General features: G+C 43.0%; 1 protein-coding gene across 1 annotated transcript in view; it reads left to right on the forward strand.

Moving 5' to 3' along the window:
* pik3cb (phosphatidylinositol-4,5-bisphosphate 3-kinase, catalytic subunit beta) overlaps positions 1–18120 on the forward strand; it is a 24845-nt gene continuing 6725 nt past the window's right edge. The window contains 11 exon segments of the mRNA XM_089013800.1: positions 1–300; positions 3633–3712; positions 10442–10637; positions 10851–11079; positions 12829–13049; positions 14989–15168; positions 15964–16131; positions 16253–16342; positions 17020–17274; positions 17450–17546; positions 17629–17759. Of these exon segments, the coding sequence (XP_088869926.1) occupies positions 10479–10637; positions 10851–11079; positions 12829–13049; positions 14989–15168; positions 15964–16131; positions 16253–16342; positions 17020–17274; positions 17450–17546; positions 17629–17759 (1530 nt within the window). The 5' untranslated portion in view covers positions 1–300; positions 3633–3712; positions 10442–10478.

Below are 18120 nucleotides of genomic sequence, written 5' to 3' on the forward strand. Positions count from 1 at the left end.
GTGCAAGTTAGGACCCGAGGAAGAGGTGTGAGAGGAGAGCTGCTGCTGCTGCTGCTGGAAGGAAGAGCGGTCGGCGGCGGTGACGCTTCACCTCCGGCTACAAACAGGAAGCCGGTCCACTCAGTCCACGCAGTCCGCTGAGTCCACTGAGTCCACGGTCCGGATCGCCCACCCGAGTCGGTCGCCACACAACCGGCCAGATGGTCTCTCTTGCTTGGGACTTTTATGACCGAAGGTAGCCTTGCGGTGAGAGTGAAGAAGTTTCTTGAGACGACGTCCTTCCAAGAAGGTTGACGCAAGGTAGGTCAACGCTTGATCTTTTCAAAGTAGTAACTGCACACCGTGTCCTGTTGTTTCCTCGCGAGCGATCTGGAGTCACGCCAAAGTCGCACCGCGTTGGCAAACTTTGTCGCCAAGCTGCGTCAAAATTGATTTGAATTCATTTCAATACTCAATCCAGAAGAATGATCAATCTGGGCGTTTGAAGACGACTTGGTTTTCCCCATTTTTATGTCACTCGATGTGAACAGGACATCTTTGTTCTCTTTTCAGTTTGACTGTTTCATCATGCGTTAAGTTTTATTTTCAACTAACTCAAATTATTTGAACTCCGAATGCTTTCGAATAATCGGATCTCGATGAAGACTGCGTTGTGAAAAACAGAAGGATGACGATTAACCGATGGAAATGATTAACCGTCATCCCTTCAAAAATCAACCAAAAAAGGGATGTGAAACTTGTATTGAAGAGGTCAGCTATTCTGCCCGAAATTAGTTTTTAGAAGTTGGGCGGTCAACGAATAACATGTCAATTAACAAAACATATTTTGAACGAAAATTGGTCTAATTAATCGCTCAGAGCATTTTAATCTGTCCATTATAATTGTTTTTTTTTTTTTTTGGCATACAGCAGACAAAATGCCTGGAAAACAAAACACACAAACAAAAGGGGAAAAAAACATCGACATTTTAATTGGTTGTCCTTTCCATGAACTAATAGATTTGTAGCCTGGCTAATGAGCTCTTCCTGTGAAGTAAATGAGTCCAAGGCCACATCTCACAAAGCCTTAATAATAATAATCATTTAAACTATTGGATCAAAACTCTGGACAAATGTGAAAGGTGTCGAACCACCATGATGCAGTGGGCTGCGCATAGCTAGTTAAATCTTGTTCTTGTTTTCCTTTGGGCATGATACAGTAAAGTCTGGTTATATCGATAGTACCGCTTATTCCGATACGATTTCTATGAACGCAAGGAGAAAATTACATGCGCGCAGGGTCGGATATATCGATAGTCGCGGTTATATCGATATTTTTTCGGATTCCCGAGAATATCGATATAACGAGACTTTACTGTAATACTCCTATGTTTTGCTTTTCTACTTTCATTTCTTTCATCACTTTGCTGCGGTGAAATGTAAATTTCTCCACTGCGAGACTAATAAAGGCAAATCCAATCCAATCTTTGCCTTGACATTTTCTTGTTATTACCGTTTGAGACTTGTGTAACATCCTCCGAGAGCGCAGAGTGGAAGGGACTTGCTTGAGATGTATACATGTCCCTCGTTTGAGCCTTTCGCAATATCTTTTGCCTGGCAGGACAATGTCTTTCTTCTCAAGCCAATCTGTCAACATGATTTGATTGTCATTTTGAACGTGACCGACAAACACGATTGCGTATAGTAATACGCATGAAAAATGTGCCCAAAATATGACTGTCAGATAAGTGCAGGCTGTTGGAATTCTCCCTCCGCTAACAAAAGTACAGCAGGCCAATACTTGCCAAAGGAATGTAAGAGAGACCGACGGCAGCGGAAGAAGCAAGAGAGACGAGTGGTGGAGGGCATGCTACAATCCACTGAATGCGAGTTTGCGCTACTTGAATGAGCCAATTGGCCAAGATCAGGTGATGGAGCTTGAGGCACTTGCCTTTTCAGATGCCAATTAAATACCGCCATACCTCGGCTTACGGACGCTTTAGCTAACCACATTTTCCTCTTACCGACATGACATTTGCCAGAATAGCATCTTGGCGTACAAAGGTTTTTTCGGGGAAACACACACACAGAGCGAGCGCCACAATGAGCGATGTGTCGTTCGCCAACGAGCCGCTTCTCGGACCCTTCTTGTGTGTCCTAATGCGAGTGGAATGTGAAACTGGCTTCTATTTGCAATTTGTTTGACCAATCAATAGTAGAGGACAAATTGGAGGCGGAGGTAACTGAATTCTCACAGTGTGGCCTCAGCACAACTCTTGGAGAGTCTTCTTATTGGTTTTCAAGCACTCGTTGGTCATGGCTTGAGTCATCCCCCAAAAAGGTGCAGAATGCACAATTCTTTGGCCAGTCGTACACCGTCGTCTTCCATCGTCTGTCGCACGGTTTATAAAGATCGTCTCCTCGGGTTGTCCGTAGCCAATATTTTTACGACACTATTAGTTTGACAGACAATTCAACATTGAAATTCTATGCAAATTGTCTTTAAAAATAGACCGTTGTGGTTTGGAATGTCAACAAAGAAGGAGGAAATGTCAATTTCATCCTAGGAGAGAAAAATGAGGACAGACGGAGAGCTTTTTGGTGGTTTGACATTCCGCTAATCTTATTGACTACATAGTTTTTCCTTGCGTAATTTTTAGCCGTGAGTCCAAAGTGTGCCTGACTCTTAAGCCGTTAAACACCCCATACATAAAGTCAGCTCGGCGCAGATTTATTTGCTCCGAGTGAACTGAGCACTACGGCTCGGTTTGGTTGAGCGTTGAAAAAGCGCAACTTTGGATTGAAAAGAAACCTGAATTGGATTGAATCTAGGGCTTGCGAAAACCCAGATTGCACTCGACAGCTCTACATGTCTTAGCATTGGCGGCCATTGGAGAATAATGTGAGGTTTATCTTCGATGGGAAAAGAGTCCTCACATGCCAATCGAAGGCTATGTAAGCTTTAATAAGCATTTTGCATCTAAATACAAGTGTCAGCAAAAAGCGCCAATGCGTACGTGGAACTGTCGCGGCTTGGAATTGAAGCGGATTGACGTGCGACAGGAGATTGAGACAATATCTTTTTGTCAACGGATGCTACAGCTTCGCGTTTGCTTTCGACATTTAGCTTGTAGCACACGTGCACATTACACCATGAGGTCCCTGATTCACTGGTGAAAAGGATGCATTGATCCTCTCCTCATTCATCTAGAGCTGCTTTATATAACAAAGAGGGTGCAGGAAGTGCTTAAAATTGAATGAGTGAATGTTTGTGTTGTGTCACATTATTTGTTACAGTATTTAGCGACCGTGGCTGCCTTGACATCAAGCTCCTGTATTTAGCTTTCCTACTTCTTACTTTCATCACTTTGCTGCTGTCAAATGTAAATGTTTACACTGCGAGACGAATCCAATCCAACCCAAAAGTGTATTTGCATGATTTATTGTTGGCTTTTTATCGACTCGCTGTCATTTTTGACACTGGTAGTCATTTCCATGCATTTGGGACATTGGTCGATGTGGATTGCTTCACGTATTGTGTGACAATGAACGCAGTCCTACTGGCCATTTGTCGCTTGAAATATGCGTCAATAAGACTCCGTCAATTGAACCCTGATTGAGTCGTAAGTATTTTTCCTCTTCCCATCCCTCAGATGCAGCTTCCCAGCCACTCTATCGACAACCGCAGCCATCATCAGTGGCCTCGGATATAAGGGATTTGCGCAAATAGCAGGTAAGACGTGCCAAATATCTGCATCTAGGATACTTATTGTGATCTTGCTACTTTCTGCTTGTGAACGCGTTCAAAGAGGCGCCGACTTTGCTCGATTCCACAGAAAAGACTTTGCCCCGACAGGCAGAGAATGCGTGCGAGGTGGCACATGCTTCATGCCGCCGCGCTCACACTTCATGATTGCCGTTTGTCAATTCGAATGGAAATGTCTGTGTAAGCTCTCAGTCGTACAGGAGTTGTCCATCGAATGCTGCCGCACGCTCACAGCGTCCCTTTCTGAACTCGAATGTGCGTTTGTGTGTGTGTGTGTGTCGTTCATTGGCCATGTGGGGCCCTTTTGTCTGGAGCTGAGATGAATGGCGCTTTAGCAAGATTGCTGAAAGAACAAGACTGAACATTTTGCGCAGCGTTTGGAAGCTGCCCCCGATTCAATGCAGCCATTTACTCCATCGGTTTCACTGTGACACGGCATGACCAATGATTGATATTCAGTTGAAACTGGAATTACATTTACAGTATAGTTTCACCTATTTTTAAACTTCCTATTTTTAAGTACAGTCATACGTCAGTTTAGGAACATAATTGATTACCAGAAAGTGTGTGTAAGGCAAAGACAGTAATTTCCCACAGGAAACCATCAAAATCAGAACAATCCGTTCCCAGGTCCCCATAGAACATAATTTTCTACTAAATGAGCCTTAAAACTACACAAAATATACCTTATTTTATGTATAATAAATGTGATACGGTATTGTAATGAAAGAAATAAAGTGTATTGTATAATAAAGTCATTTTATTTACCTTTGTGATGGTCGTTGATGGCTTGATGGGATGTAGTGGGAGGAGGTGGGGAGGGAGTTACTGTTTGGAAGGAAAGTCACATTCCATAAGGACTGTAAGAAGGAGGGTTAGAAGAGAAAACATTGCTGCAGTAACAACAACAATAACCTTCCGTACGATGAACGCTCATTAGCTTTTCACAAACAGCCTTGTGTTTGATGTGTGTATTCTGCGACTCATCGTATTTGTTTGTCACGTTAACTACAGAATCAACTGTTATCAGTAATTGACAGAGCTTCTGTTGAAAATCCGGTTGTTTCCATGTACCTGTTGCTTGCGAGTCTGTGTGTACTGTACCGTAAGGTCCCAAATACGAAACCACCTGAGGCTGTTGAAATGGACACGGCAAAATACAGGAGGTCATGTGAGTGTACATAGTTTTCGTGGGAGGGTTGTGTGATATCCATGTGACCCCTGTGAGCCAGCTGTGTGTGTGTGTGTGTGAAAGGGGGTCGGGGGCCTCCGGGCCATGCTGGTTGGATTGTTTGTGTCCGAGAGAGAAACGTTGTGAGAGGAGGGGGGGGGGGGGCTGTCGATGGGTGAGGCAAGGGCAACACAACGGCAGCGTTTGTGCAGGGCACGGGACTGTCCTCGCTGGCACGCATCTTCACGTACACACACTTGGCCAAAACAGAGCCTTATTGTGGACACTCTTTACCCACTTTGCTCCACGCCATCACACTTACTACATTGTGTGACATCTTCACAAAACTCTGCCTTTTCTCTGAGCTCTCTTTCTCATCTGTCGCGCGTTCGTCTCTGCGAAATATACATTGGGTGAAACGTTCATTTCAAAACGTCTGTGACAACCCGTAGCTTTGTTTTCGATGCTGTTGTCACGGTAACATCGACCCTCGCTGTTCATGTTGGTTTTACAGTAGCAGCATGATAAGTGGCCGCCATCTTGGCGGGGTACTCGGATACTCGGACGGAATGACCACTTGCACACCTGTAAAATCCTCTATCAGGAAAAAAAAAATATTTGATGTGTTTCACTTCTCGTGCTTAAGTTGATTTTTTTTCCCCAGTCAAGTCATGCATTCAATAATTTGGACTGGATTGAATTGGATTCGCCTTTGTTAGTCTCGCAGTGAAAAATTGACATTTCGCAGCAGCAAAGTGATGGAAGGAAGAAGGAGAAAAACAAAATATAGGAGCTGCTGTAAAGGCAGCCACTTTCGCGGCGCCATCCTGAAGTAAAAAAAAAAAAACACTAAATAACAAATAATAATGAAATAATAATAATGAAATGTGAAATGTAAATTTCTCCACTGTGAGACTAATAAAGGCAAATCCAATCCAATAATAATTTTGGCCTATATGATTTTTTTTTTTTTTTTTTTTAGTTAAAATACGTCATTCCCCAAAGGCTCAATACGATTAATGGATAAATTCTAGCTTTGCACATTTTTTAATGAACTTGAGTTCTCACTCTTAAGAGCTGAGTGCTCCAAATTGACACCATTTCACAATTTCTTTCTTTCTTGCGATGTTTTCTTATTTTTTTCTGAATAATTTAACCACACGCATGTTGTGAAATGCTGATAAATAAAACCCAAAACACTCAACAACAAGAAAACATGCCACTATTGGTGAAGTTGTCCACACATTTGATAATAGATGTATTTCCTTTATATAATACGTAGTTGATGTTAAGCGCTTTGTTCCAGCTACAGCTGTTGTTGAAGCGCTATATAAATCCATATGAATTTGGGCACAAAGTGTATTTGTGTCTGAGCACACTGTATGTACTTGTCTCAAACGTATCCTCATCACAGCAACCATCTTGGGTGACGCACACACACACACACACACACACACACACACACACACACACACTCAGGAAGGAAGGAAGCAGTGACACCAGACAGGAAGTGAGTGACAAATAACAGCCGGCCAAAAAGTCCCCATAAGTCATTCATAAAGAAAGGATGAGAGCTGAATCAGAGGCTTGACATGTGTTTCGATGTTATACTTGTAACTTTTGTTTTACAAACATGTCAAAGTTGAGATCACAAATAATAAAGTTAACTGAGGTAAAAAAAAAAAAAAAATCACATAGGCCTCGCAGTCCTATATATCCTGATTGAAACTTCATGCTTGACACGAGACATTTTTTTCTGCATTTTATTTATTTATTGTTTTTTGTTCACTTCAAAGAAATGGCGATTTGGGTGGCGGTGGACCCCAAAAAAGCAGGCAGGAGAAAGCAGAAGTGTATATTTGACAAATTGTATTAAATAAAGTCAGCAGGAACAAAATCTCAAACGACTAAGTCATCAGAACAAAAAGGTTCAAAGTAGCAAACAAAACCATGACTACTTTATCGAGGAAGAGAACAAATCTAATCTTCTTTGTTATCTCACTGACACCCGAAAACAAACTGCTTGAAAGTAAGAGTCAAAATCTTTCAAGTCACGATTAAAAGCAGCAGTCTTATTTGTGACACCCAGATGAGAAATTGTGAGAGTCAATATTCGGGACAAAGTTTGGGTTCAATGACAGACATCAGAACGTCTAATATTGAAATAACAAGCGGGCTTTCCTTTATTGGCCCCGATGGTTGTTTGTCATTGTTCCGCTAAGTATTTCTTTGAGCTCTCTGCTGTCAACATGACCTCTGCAGAGCCTTGTGTTCTTTTTTTAGCACATTCCGCCTCCACACACAGTCACACTTTGCTGACACAAGCAGTGGCGATATTGCCGGACGTTTGTCAGCGCTCATTTACGGTCGAGCGAGCGCCTTGTTTGTTGTCAGCTCAATCACTTGTTGTCAAGTTAGATTTGGCACACCGTGGAAGACGAAACCGGCACAAGGCATTTCGTGACTGTGTACGCACACAAACACACGCTGTGTTGGGGATGTTTCTTTAGCAGTTCCGTACGCAAATGCTAAGTCAAGTCACAGTCATTTCTTTAGCAAAATAAATCACTTTTGGAGGGCTTGATAATAATAATACGTAATAATGCCTGTCATTTATAAGCGCCTTTCAAAATTGTCAAGGTCACTTTTCAGTCACGGGAGAAGTTTTTTTGCGGGTGAGCAGCGGCAGCCACACGCGCCAGAGTTCACTCAACCCGGAAGTAAATAGATAGAAAGCTAGCTAGCTAATAGATAGCCAGCTAGACAACTAGCTATATCACTAATAGATAGCCAACAGATAGCTCGCGAGCCGGCCAGCTAGCTAATAGATAGCAAATAGCCAGCTAGACAACTAGCTACATAACTAATAGATAGCTAGCTAGCCGACCAGTTAGCTAATAGAAAGCAAATAGATAGCCAGCTAACTGAACTCGAGCATATGAAAAAAAACAAACTTATTACACACTCCTCTTTCGGGAGAAAACATTGACAGGGCCGCGATTGGATTGGATTAGCGTTTGTTAGTCTCACAGTGGAGAAATGTACATTCCACAACCTATGGAAGGAAGAGGAAAGGAAAGGGAGAAGTAGAAAAAGTAAATACAGGAGCTGCTGTAACGGCAGCCACTCTTGCGGCGTCAAAAGAACAAACTAATATGACGACACCAAGACAAAGTCATTCAATCTGAGGCCTTTTTGTTGTACCATTTGACAAATGGGAAAAACCACTGAGGTTTCGTGAAACCCCAAAACCCCCCATGTAGACAAAGAAAACAAAGGACTCCTGAGAATCATCCAAATCCACTCATCTCAACTCAACTGCATTTCGAGAGCACTTTCAACCAACCACCGCTGCACGTGTACAGTGTTGTACGTGCACCAACTATTATATACACGACAATAAAGCAATACATCGGTCACAAAGACAGTAAAAAGCACCAGGGAGTAAAACTAAGACCTGGTCTGAATTCTACTGAGTCAAAGAGTACAAGTGAGTTTTCAAGATGGGCAGCGAGGGGGGCTTGCCAAACGTTCAGTGGGAGGTCATTCCGCTTTTGTTTTGTTTTGTTGCGGTTTTGGAGTTAGCCGCCCGTCCGTGGTTGATCGCTGCAGATGGACATTTCCCACCACACTCTTATCAAAGAAAGATATCCCCGAGTGTTTACGTGATTAACTCTTGCTTTTAGAAATCCATCTATATTCATCTCCGTGAAGCTCTCTCTCTGTCAAACCAATAACACGGAGCGTTTCAACACACCTTACTTAGTCTTTCTGCCATGGTATTCTCCGTGACCGCGCTCACCTGCGTTTGTGTGGGTGTGTAGATGACACAGAGAGGCACAGAGTGCCGTGGCATCCCAGCATGAGCAGACACTCATAAAGCCGTCTTGTGTAAAACTGTCATTCAAGAAGCCTATCATTAACCAGGCCAGACTTACGCATGCACGTCTTGTTCAAGTACGCTTTTGTTTTGCGGGGAAAAAACAACAACAAAACTCTCTCTTTGACTGCGTAATCCTGCACTCTGAGAAAAAAAAAGTCGCTTTATTTTTATTGCATTTCTAACTCACGCAAATGATGTTGGAGGTTTTCAGATGGTTTCATCCAATAAATACGACATACTAGTGCAGGGGTTGGGGACCTTTTTGACAAAGGAAGCCATCAAAGCAAAATGTTTGAAATGTTTTTCAGTGAGATCCACACACACACCTGCACACAAATGCAAATACACACAAAATGTATTACAATAATTTTGTGATAATACTCACCATTAATATGAATGAATGTTTTCCCGTTCCTTATGATTGGTAAAAATCCAGGCAATCTTTTGTAATGAAAGTCAACTTACCAGGTCCATACGCAAAGTTACTGCTAGCTACTCTGCACACTGCTCATTAGCTTGCAGGCTTGCTTTCTGCTATCTCTCGCAGAAGTATATTGACGCTAACGTAGCGTGGGGCGTGTCAAAGTGCCACTGACATTTGAGCGTTTCATCGAGGATATTGTGTCATTGTCAATTAGAATCACGATAGAACCGCAAAGACGAATCCGTCGGTACATTCAACCTGAAGTGTGCAATACTTGTCATCTTTTTTTACTCATCTGCTTACTCGAAAGGCGGTGTTTAACTCTTTCAACGTCAACGGCCACCTCGGTCAGTATCATCCAATCAAAATTGCACTTTCAAAATCAACGACCGCCTAGGTCTGTGTCATCCAATCAAAATTGCTCTTTCACCCAACCCAAACAGGAAATGAAAAGCAAAAAAGTGAGAATATTTCGTTTTATCTGCGAGCCAGATGCAATCATCAAAGTCGCCATATCTGGCTCAAGAGCCATAGGTTGCCCACCCCTGTCCTAGTGTATTGCTGTGTGTGTTTATCGATGCACGCGGAGACACTCTAGAGAGCTTCACTGTGTTGGAACGACACACGAGCACGGACTTTTGACATGATCTTCCATTTGTACGGTGGATAATGGCGAGTGCTCTTCAGACAACAACAGCTCAACTGCTGCGAGATGAAGCACTTAGCTTGGAGAGGGAAAAACATTAGAGACAAGAAGGCCCGTCCGATTGAGCCGAAATGGACCTGCGGTGAAGTTAATGTGCAGGACAAGCTGATGAGGGGGAAAAAAAGGCCGGTGGAAGTGCATTGGTTGAAGAAGCCGCGGTAAGATTTCCACTTTGCGCCACTCGGGAGAGATCCACACGTGTGTGTGTTTGTACTCTCTTCGAGGTTTTAACGTCAACCCAAACGCATCATTTGGTGACCTACGCTCCTCTTCCGTCTCCCCGACTGTGCCTTTTCACTCTTGCTTTAAGATGCCATCTGCCTCTTTTGATGGTTGTGAAATGATACCGAGCCATGTTTACCCTGACCAACATTGTGTTTGAAATGCCACTTGTTCTTGACCTATTTACTACCGGTACTAATAAATGTATTTGTGCCAGATATGAAATGTTTACTTTGATGGCACCTGACCAAAAGGAGCTTGAAACGCATCGTCCTTGCACTGTTGGGCAGGTCCTTATGGTTGAGGTGGTGCGTGGCGCGCCTTGCCATGCCTCCAGCAATGACAGACTTCCTGGACATCTGGGCAGACCACTCGCCCTTAGCTGGCCGTGCCCCGGACCAAATCAAGGTGGACTTCCTTCTTCCCACCGGGATCTACCTTCAAATGGACGTTCCCCGCGACGCTACCTTTCAACATATCAAACAGGTAAGAAGATTTCTTTGATTTCCAATGTGTTTTTATCGGATTCTATTGCAGCAGTTGTCCAATTGCAGATGATGCTCAGTCTTACCACGTTTTCTCTTTTCTAACTGTTCATAAGAAAATCCATTATAAAAAAAAAAAGCAGACTCTTTAAGACTCTGCTGAATATGTCATCTCTAATGACTAATGAATGGATGTGACTCGTCTTGCCTGTAGCTGTTATGGAAGCAGGCTCAGACCTTCCCGTTGTTTCCTGCCTTGGGCGACATGGAAAGCCACATGTTCGAGTGCATCAACCAGACGGCCGTCCACGAAGAACTAGAAGACGAAAGCCGGAGACTCTGTGACGTTCGGCCCTTCTTACCTGTCCTCAAGTTGGTCGCCCGCAACTGCAGCCAAGCCGAACGGCTACTGGATTCCAAAATAGGGATACTTATTGGCAAGGGTAAGACACCCTTGATACGTTCAAGCTCTTACACACATCACTCCCGTGTCTGATTTCATATTCTCTAGTCACTTTAGACTGTATCGTTCATAGCAATTGCCTTTTGTCAGTGTTAGCGCTTTGTTACAGCTTCAACTGCATGTTGTTCAAGCGCTATATAATTCAATATGTATGTCTTGCATTGGATTTTGTACATTCCCCCCCCTTTCAAGCTCATATAACTCCAGACCCATATCACTTAGGAATTAACTCCATGTTAGCGCTTTGTTACAGCTTCAGCTGTTGTTAAAGTGCGATATAAATCAATGTGTATTGAATTGTATTTTTTTCTGGCGAAAAAAAAAAGAGAGTCTAAGGTTTCTTGCGCCGCATTAAATGTTTGTTGGTGGTCCTAAAATTCAATATTCTGTGGGTCCCGGAATTGGAGTGAAAATGACCAAAACCCTGGCACTGGAGTGGACGCATTTTTGCACATTGACTGGCTGTGAATGAATAAATGTCTATTTTTTTAAAGATATTAATTTTGCTCCACTTGGCAATTGTGTCTGGATCCAAAAAAAAGAGGGTTGAATTCCAACCTACAGTCAATGGAGATTATTGTGTTCCTGTTTTCTGTACCTGGAACTTAAGTGGAATAAAAAACATTTCCGACAGTATGTAAGTCTGGTGTAAAAGTAGGTGAGGCGGAGCACAAACATTCCATCTAATCCAGGCGTCATTCGGGAGTTTAATGGCTATAAATATCAGCGTGTTGTTTTCATTGGGAAGGGAGGATTGGATTGTGTTGAACCTCGACACTAAAATGGACTGATAAGCTTTCATCAAACAAACAGCAAGTCTCTCTGTCTGCCATTTAGTTCCAGTTTATTTTGAAGGCGATGGCTTGTCCTTGTTTGATCGAAACTGAGTTTGTGATTGGAACACCGATTCATATGGTTGTACACGAAGAGGCGTTTGTGGCTCTCAAAGTATTCATTTGTGATATGGTGAGCTCGAAGCGGAATGTATCACATGCATACGCAACAATCTCCATTGACTGTATCTTGCTATTGAACTATTGCTCTTCTTTTTGTACAGACGCAATTGCCACGTGGAGCGAAATTCATTTCTTTTCAAACTCATTCGCTGCCAGACGATGTGCACAAATGTGTCCACTCCGGTGCCAGGGTTTTTGTCATTGCCACTCCAATTCCAGGACGCAAAGATTATTGAGTTTTAGGACGATGTAAACATTCAATGCAGTGTAAGAAACATGAGACTCTCTTCTTTCAACAGAAAAAAGAGTTAATTCCTAAGTTATATGGGTCTGGAGTTATCTGAGCTTGAAATGGGGGCAGATGTCCAAAACACAATGCGATACATCCATATTGGTTTATATAGCGCTTTAACAACAGCAGAAGCTGGAAGAAAGCGCTAACATGGAAAAAAGGGGAATGTTGCCCCCTTGTGGATGGGAAAAACATTGCCAGAGTTCATGGCCAGCGCTTTATCGGCAACCAAGCATGAAAAAAGTCAATCCAAACAAATTCGGGAATGGCGCTCTATGTCATATTTTCAATTCCCGAATAAATTTGTGAATGAGTTAAAAATGTTAATTGACATGAGGCAGGGGAAATAATCCATCTATCAATTTATTGACTGTATTTTTGATATTATTATGATTGATCATATGACTTGCTATATTCTTAGCAGTTGTGTTTTTTTTCCCTCCGCTAAGTGCAATGGCTTTTGTTCCACATTGTCTCGTAGGCCTTCATGAACTTGACGGCCTGAACGACCAGGAAGTCAAAGATTTCCGCAGTAAAATGTCTCGCGTCAGTGAAGAGAGAATGCAACATCTCCAGACGATGACGTGGACAGAGTGGCTGCGCGCTTGTTTTTCACCACAACTCCAGCCAACCATCAGCAACGACGCACTGGATGGCCGCTCGGCTCACTTAAAAGTCATCATCCACGTCGACCAATCGCAGGTATGAAGTGTGCGAGTCGTGCTTCAGAAGGCTGTGGTGCTATATTCACAACTTGAAAAGCGTGACGTGTAGCGCCGTGCCCGAATTTCTTTGGCTTTTGTTTTTTTCTTCTTGTTTGGGTGCCGATAAAGCACTGGACATGGCCTCTGGCAATGTTTTTTCACTTCCGCAAGGGGGCAGAATTTCCCTTTTTGTCCATGTTAGCGCTTCAGCTGTTTTTAAAGCGCTATATATAGACCAGTATGTATGTATGTATGTATGTATGTCAAAGAAGAGAGTGGAACGTTTCTTACACGGCATTGAATGTTGATGTGGTCCTAAAACTCAATATTGTGGGTGGGGGCTACAAATTGAGTGAAAATGACAAAAACCCTGGCACTGGAGTGGACAATTTTTTTCACATGGTCTGGCAGTGAATGAGTTCAACTAAAACCCTGTTTCAGTTCATGTTTCAACGGAACTTCCATTTACAGTGATACCTCGGTTTACGAACGCTTTAGCTCACCAACCTTTTGCCTTACGAACATAAAATGTGCGAGAATATCATCTTGGCATACGAATGTCAGATAAAAAAATAACTCAATAAATAACCATGACTGCACTCTAAGACGTCAAATGATGCAAAATAGAGCTGATTTTTTAATCAACACAGTGGCTTTTTGCTGCTGAATATCATCATATGACTGCAAACTGAGAAAAATGTATAAGTCATGTGACCAAGCGAAATGGGTCAGAAAGTATTCCGGCAGAATTGGACAGGGAACTCTGTGTCCTCAAATCCTGCCCGTTGTCCAAGATTTCATGTCACTTGTTTGTTTCTTGCTTTGGGCACATGTTGTTTTTGTTTTTTACCCAAACCTTTGTTCATGACAGTATCCTTTTTTCAAGTAAAAACTTGTCAGCAAGTCTTATTTTGGAAACCCAGCAACAATCGGCGTAACATGAACAGGAAGTGTGCTGTTGTTATAAAGTCAGCAAGCATCATTGTTCATAGAGTGATTTCATGGAGGCAGATGTATTTGCTAGCCATGCCCATGTAGCCTCTGCTCTCTTTTTTTGTCGCTGTCGTCAATTAATCGTGCGCTATGCGACGCATTATCCCCAATACTGTTTTGTTCATTGATGCAAATGCTATCACCGGGAAAGTACAATTGCATCTCGGGAATCGGGTCAGTACTGAGCTATAGTTAGAAGACAACACTAAGCCTCCCTGTTTCATTCAGAACATTGGCCTAACTACACACATACACACACTTGCCATAGGGTGTGCATCAAGTCAATGACTTAACATTGTACTTTATAGTACAGGATATAAGAAAAGTGTCATGTCGTCGTTCTTTTCAGTTTGTACAATTTCAGTTTGACAGAATATTACATATTTTGTCAAAATTGACAATGTAGAACTAAGTGGCAGGCCATGCACGTCACTCCTAGGCCTTCAGTAGTGCTACGTCTGAATCAATCAGCTGTGAGTGTGGTGTGATATTACTACCCGTCCACTAGGGGGTGTTGTTGGCGAGGAAATAACGAACTTGAACTTGAGAGAAACTTCAGAAATAGTGTCATTAAATTGTTTGAAATTTGACTGTTAACGTGTAGATTCATGATAACCTCATAAAATGGCGGTATTATTTGATATTTTTGCTAGCTGCGGAGCTTTCCAATCATAATAACGTCCATCTATTCTTGAAAGGTTTGTCTTGAAAATGTACAGTATATCTGCAAGCATCCTTCAGCCGTTTTGGCTTGACAAATTGCTATTAAATCATCACAATCATTAAATTGGCTCGTCACTAGCTCGTCTTTAGTCTGCGATTCAGATATTTTTAGGCCGGCAGAGAAGGCCTTACAGGCCCCGACGGCCCACCACTGGTCCAACTACAGTTTGTGTGTGGTTGCAATGATAAATACAATTGTATATTTTGATGTTCTCCTAAAGGATTCCGCCAGTGTGAAAGTGCCTGCATCCTGCACCGCCGCCGAGTTGATGGAACTGGCCATAAGGAAGTGGTTGACCACTCATGGGCATGAGGAGGAGACACGGGGAGGACAGTATGTACTCCGAGTCAGCCATTGCATGGAGTTTCTCTGTGGAGACCATGCTCTCTGTCGATACAAGGTCAGTCAGTGCATTTTCATCGGGTATTTATTATTGTACGTTTTTGGGGAGAAAATATCATTTATTACAGTGGTGCGAAATTAACTCGTTCTTCATTGGAAAATATTGTAACTCAAGACACGTTTTTCATGAAAATGCATGAATCCGTTCCAAATGTTTTCTCAAGCATAAAAATGCATCCAAATATGTCATCAATACATGTTACAAAGACATTAGTGCACAATAAACAAGAGTTATGCATAATGTTAAAAACAAAGAAGACAGTGACATCAAATGTTTGGGGAACACCAGGAACCACAATTCACCACATGGGGGATTATGAATTGAACCCATTCACTGCCAGACGCTGTGCAAAAGTGTGTCCACTCCAGTGCCAGGGTTTTTGTCATTTTCACTCAAATTGCAGGACCCGCAGAATGTTGACTTTGAGGACGACATAAACATTCAATGCAGTGTAATAAATGTTAGACTATCTTCTTTTATCAGATGAAAAGAGTTAATTCCTAAATGATATGGGTCTGGAGTTATCTGAGCTTGAAATGAGGGCGGCTGTCCACAATACAATACAATACATATTGGTTTATATAGCGCTTTTAGCGACAGCTGAAGCCGGAACAAAAGCGCAAATTTGGGCATGACGCTCCGTGTCATCTTTTCAATTCCTGAATGCATTTGGGATTGGCAGTGAATGAGTGATTGACATTTGAAAGGTTTTCCAAGCAAGTCAAACGGCTGCAGAATGGAAGAGATTTCAAAGCGTGCTTTTCCATCTTTGCTTTGCTTTGTTGCGTGTAGTACATCCGCACTTGCATGCAGGCCAAGGAGTGCCCGCACCTTACCCTGGTGTCCTCCAGCACGGTCAAGGCCATGTTTGAAAAGGAAATCACTGCCATTGGCGCAGTGATGAGTCGCAAGTCGTCCAACCCGCCTTTGCCGCTCCCTCCCAAAAGAAGGCTTCCCGCGGTCAGTCAATCCAGCTCAAATCGACTTCAGATTGAACAGAACGAGCTTCGTGTGGCACTCCCGCAGCCACATTATGTCTCACGTATGAGATGAGATTGTATTTGTTTCTGTGTTTCGACAGCAAGCGCAGACTTGCGTGTGGGACGTGACAAACCCCTTTAAGATCGTTCTGTTGAAAGGCAGCAAGGTGAATGCGGAGGAGAATGCCAAGGTAAAGTCTTTGTTTTTACTTTTTGGTACACATCTATTGCAGTAATATACATTGTCAAGATGTCTCTATTGCATTGGAGTTTGGACAGCTGCCCTCATTTCAAGATCATATAACTCCAAACCCTCATGATTTAGGAATTAAGTCTTTTTAGGATGTAAGAAGAGAGTGTAAAATTTCTTTACGACCACGACCTCCAGACCCTATTTTTAAGATTTTAATTCTACGCCTGGCACCGCAACGCGTATGACAATTTTGGCCAGCCAGGCAGCCAGCATGTCACTCTCGCACAGCAATCGCCCGCGTGATGGCACCAGAGGGGGGAGTTATTTAGCCTCTGAGTCTCCATTCAACAGTTTGAATGGATTTGGACTTCTGACCGTTTAGTTGGAACGGAAGCCGGTCCTAAGTCGGATGTTACCTGTATTTAAAAGGTTTCCAAATATAAGGCGCTAGGCTGGGGTTAGGCCCGACTTCTTCTACAGGGGGAAATGGAGTCTGTGGCTACCGACAGTAGTTGCGAGACCCGTTGCGGCTCGATCTGACTTCACAAACATGGCGCAGCTCTGAATAAGGTCATCTTTGGAAGAAAACCAAGGCTTTTGGCTGCGCCTTATACACCGGAAAATACAGTATGAATCGGTTGAATGAAAGCAAAGTGTGTTTGTGATGGTGCCCAGGTCCAAGTGAGAGCCGGACTTTTTCACGGAACGGAGCTGCTGTGCAAACCGGCTGTGAGCAGCGAGAGCAACGGGCGCTCGGAACACACGTGGAAAGAAAGCACATTAGAGTTTGACATCTCGGTCTGTGACCTGCCGCGGATGACGCGCCTCTGCTTCGCCATCTATGCCGTGATGGATAAGGTCAAGAAACAGAAGTCGACCAAAAACGCCCATCCCAACAAGTACCAGACCATTCGCAAAGCAGGGAAAGTGGTAAGTCGTCAGCAACTTTCCGTGGTTTGGATTAGCATCGATCGATCGATCGGTGGGTGGGTGGTTGACGGCGATCAGCTTCATCTTGGCAGTCTTTTCTGTGGAAACGCGAGCGTCGAAATGACTGTCGCCGCCCCGTGCCCCTTTGACTCATCACGCCGTCTTTGTGTCGTAGCACTACCCCATAGCCTGGGTTAACACAATGGTGTTTGACTACAAAGGTCAGCTTAAGGTGGGAGAAATTGTCCTTCGCTGCTGGTCTTCATTTCCTGGTATGAAACTCGACTCGTTTACGTATCGTCACGCCGAGCTCGCTCGTTCGGTCGGCGACTCATTTGATGTCGTTTTGGACAGATGAACTTGAAGAGATGCTCAACCCCATCGGAACTATTCAGGCCAATCCCTACACCGAGAACGCCACCGACCTGCACATCTATTTCATAGAGTACTCGCCGCATCCCATCGTTTTCCCTCCTTTTGACAAGGTCAGACGCCCAAATGTGCTTTTTCACATTTTGTGACATTAGAATCACACAAACTTTGCTTTATTTTATTGAAAATTTGGATCTGTTTGTGTATATACAGTAAAGTCTCGTTATATCGATATTCTCGGGAGTGGGAAAAAATATCGATATGTCCGATCCCGCGAAATGTAAATTTTCTCCTTGCGTTCGTAGAAATAGTATCGTAATAAGCGGTACTATCGATATAACGAGACTTTACTGTATGTTACACTTTATGATGCTCCATTACACTTGACAGTTATTTTGGCCAATTATTTGCAATCTCAACTAAAAACATTTTCAATTAAAAACAACAAAACAAAAGGAAGAAGAAAGCGGTAGA

Source organism: Hippocampus bargibanti, linkage group LG14, assembly GCF_051943395.1.
Source record: "Hippocampus bargibanti isolate YZ-2025 linkage group LG14, ASM5194339v1, whole genome shotgun sequence".
Classification (NCBI taxonomy): domain Eukaryota; kingdom Metazoa; phylum Chordata; class Actinopteri; order Syngnathiformes; family Syngnathidae; genus Hippocampus; species Hippocampus bargibanti.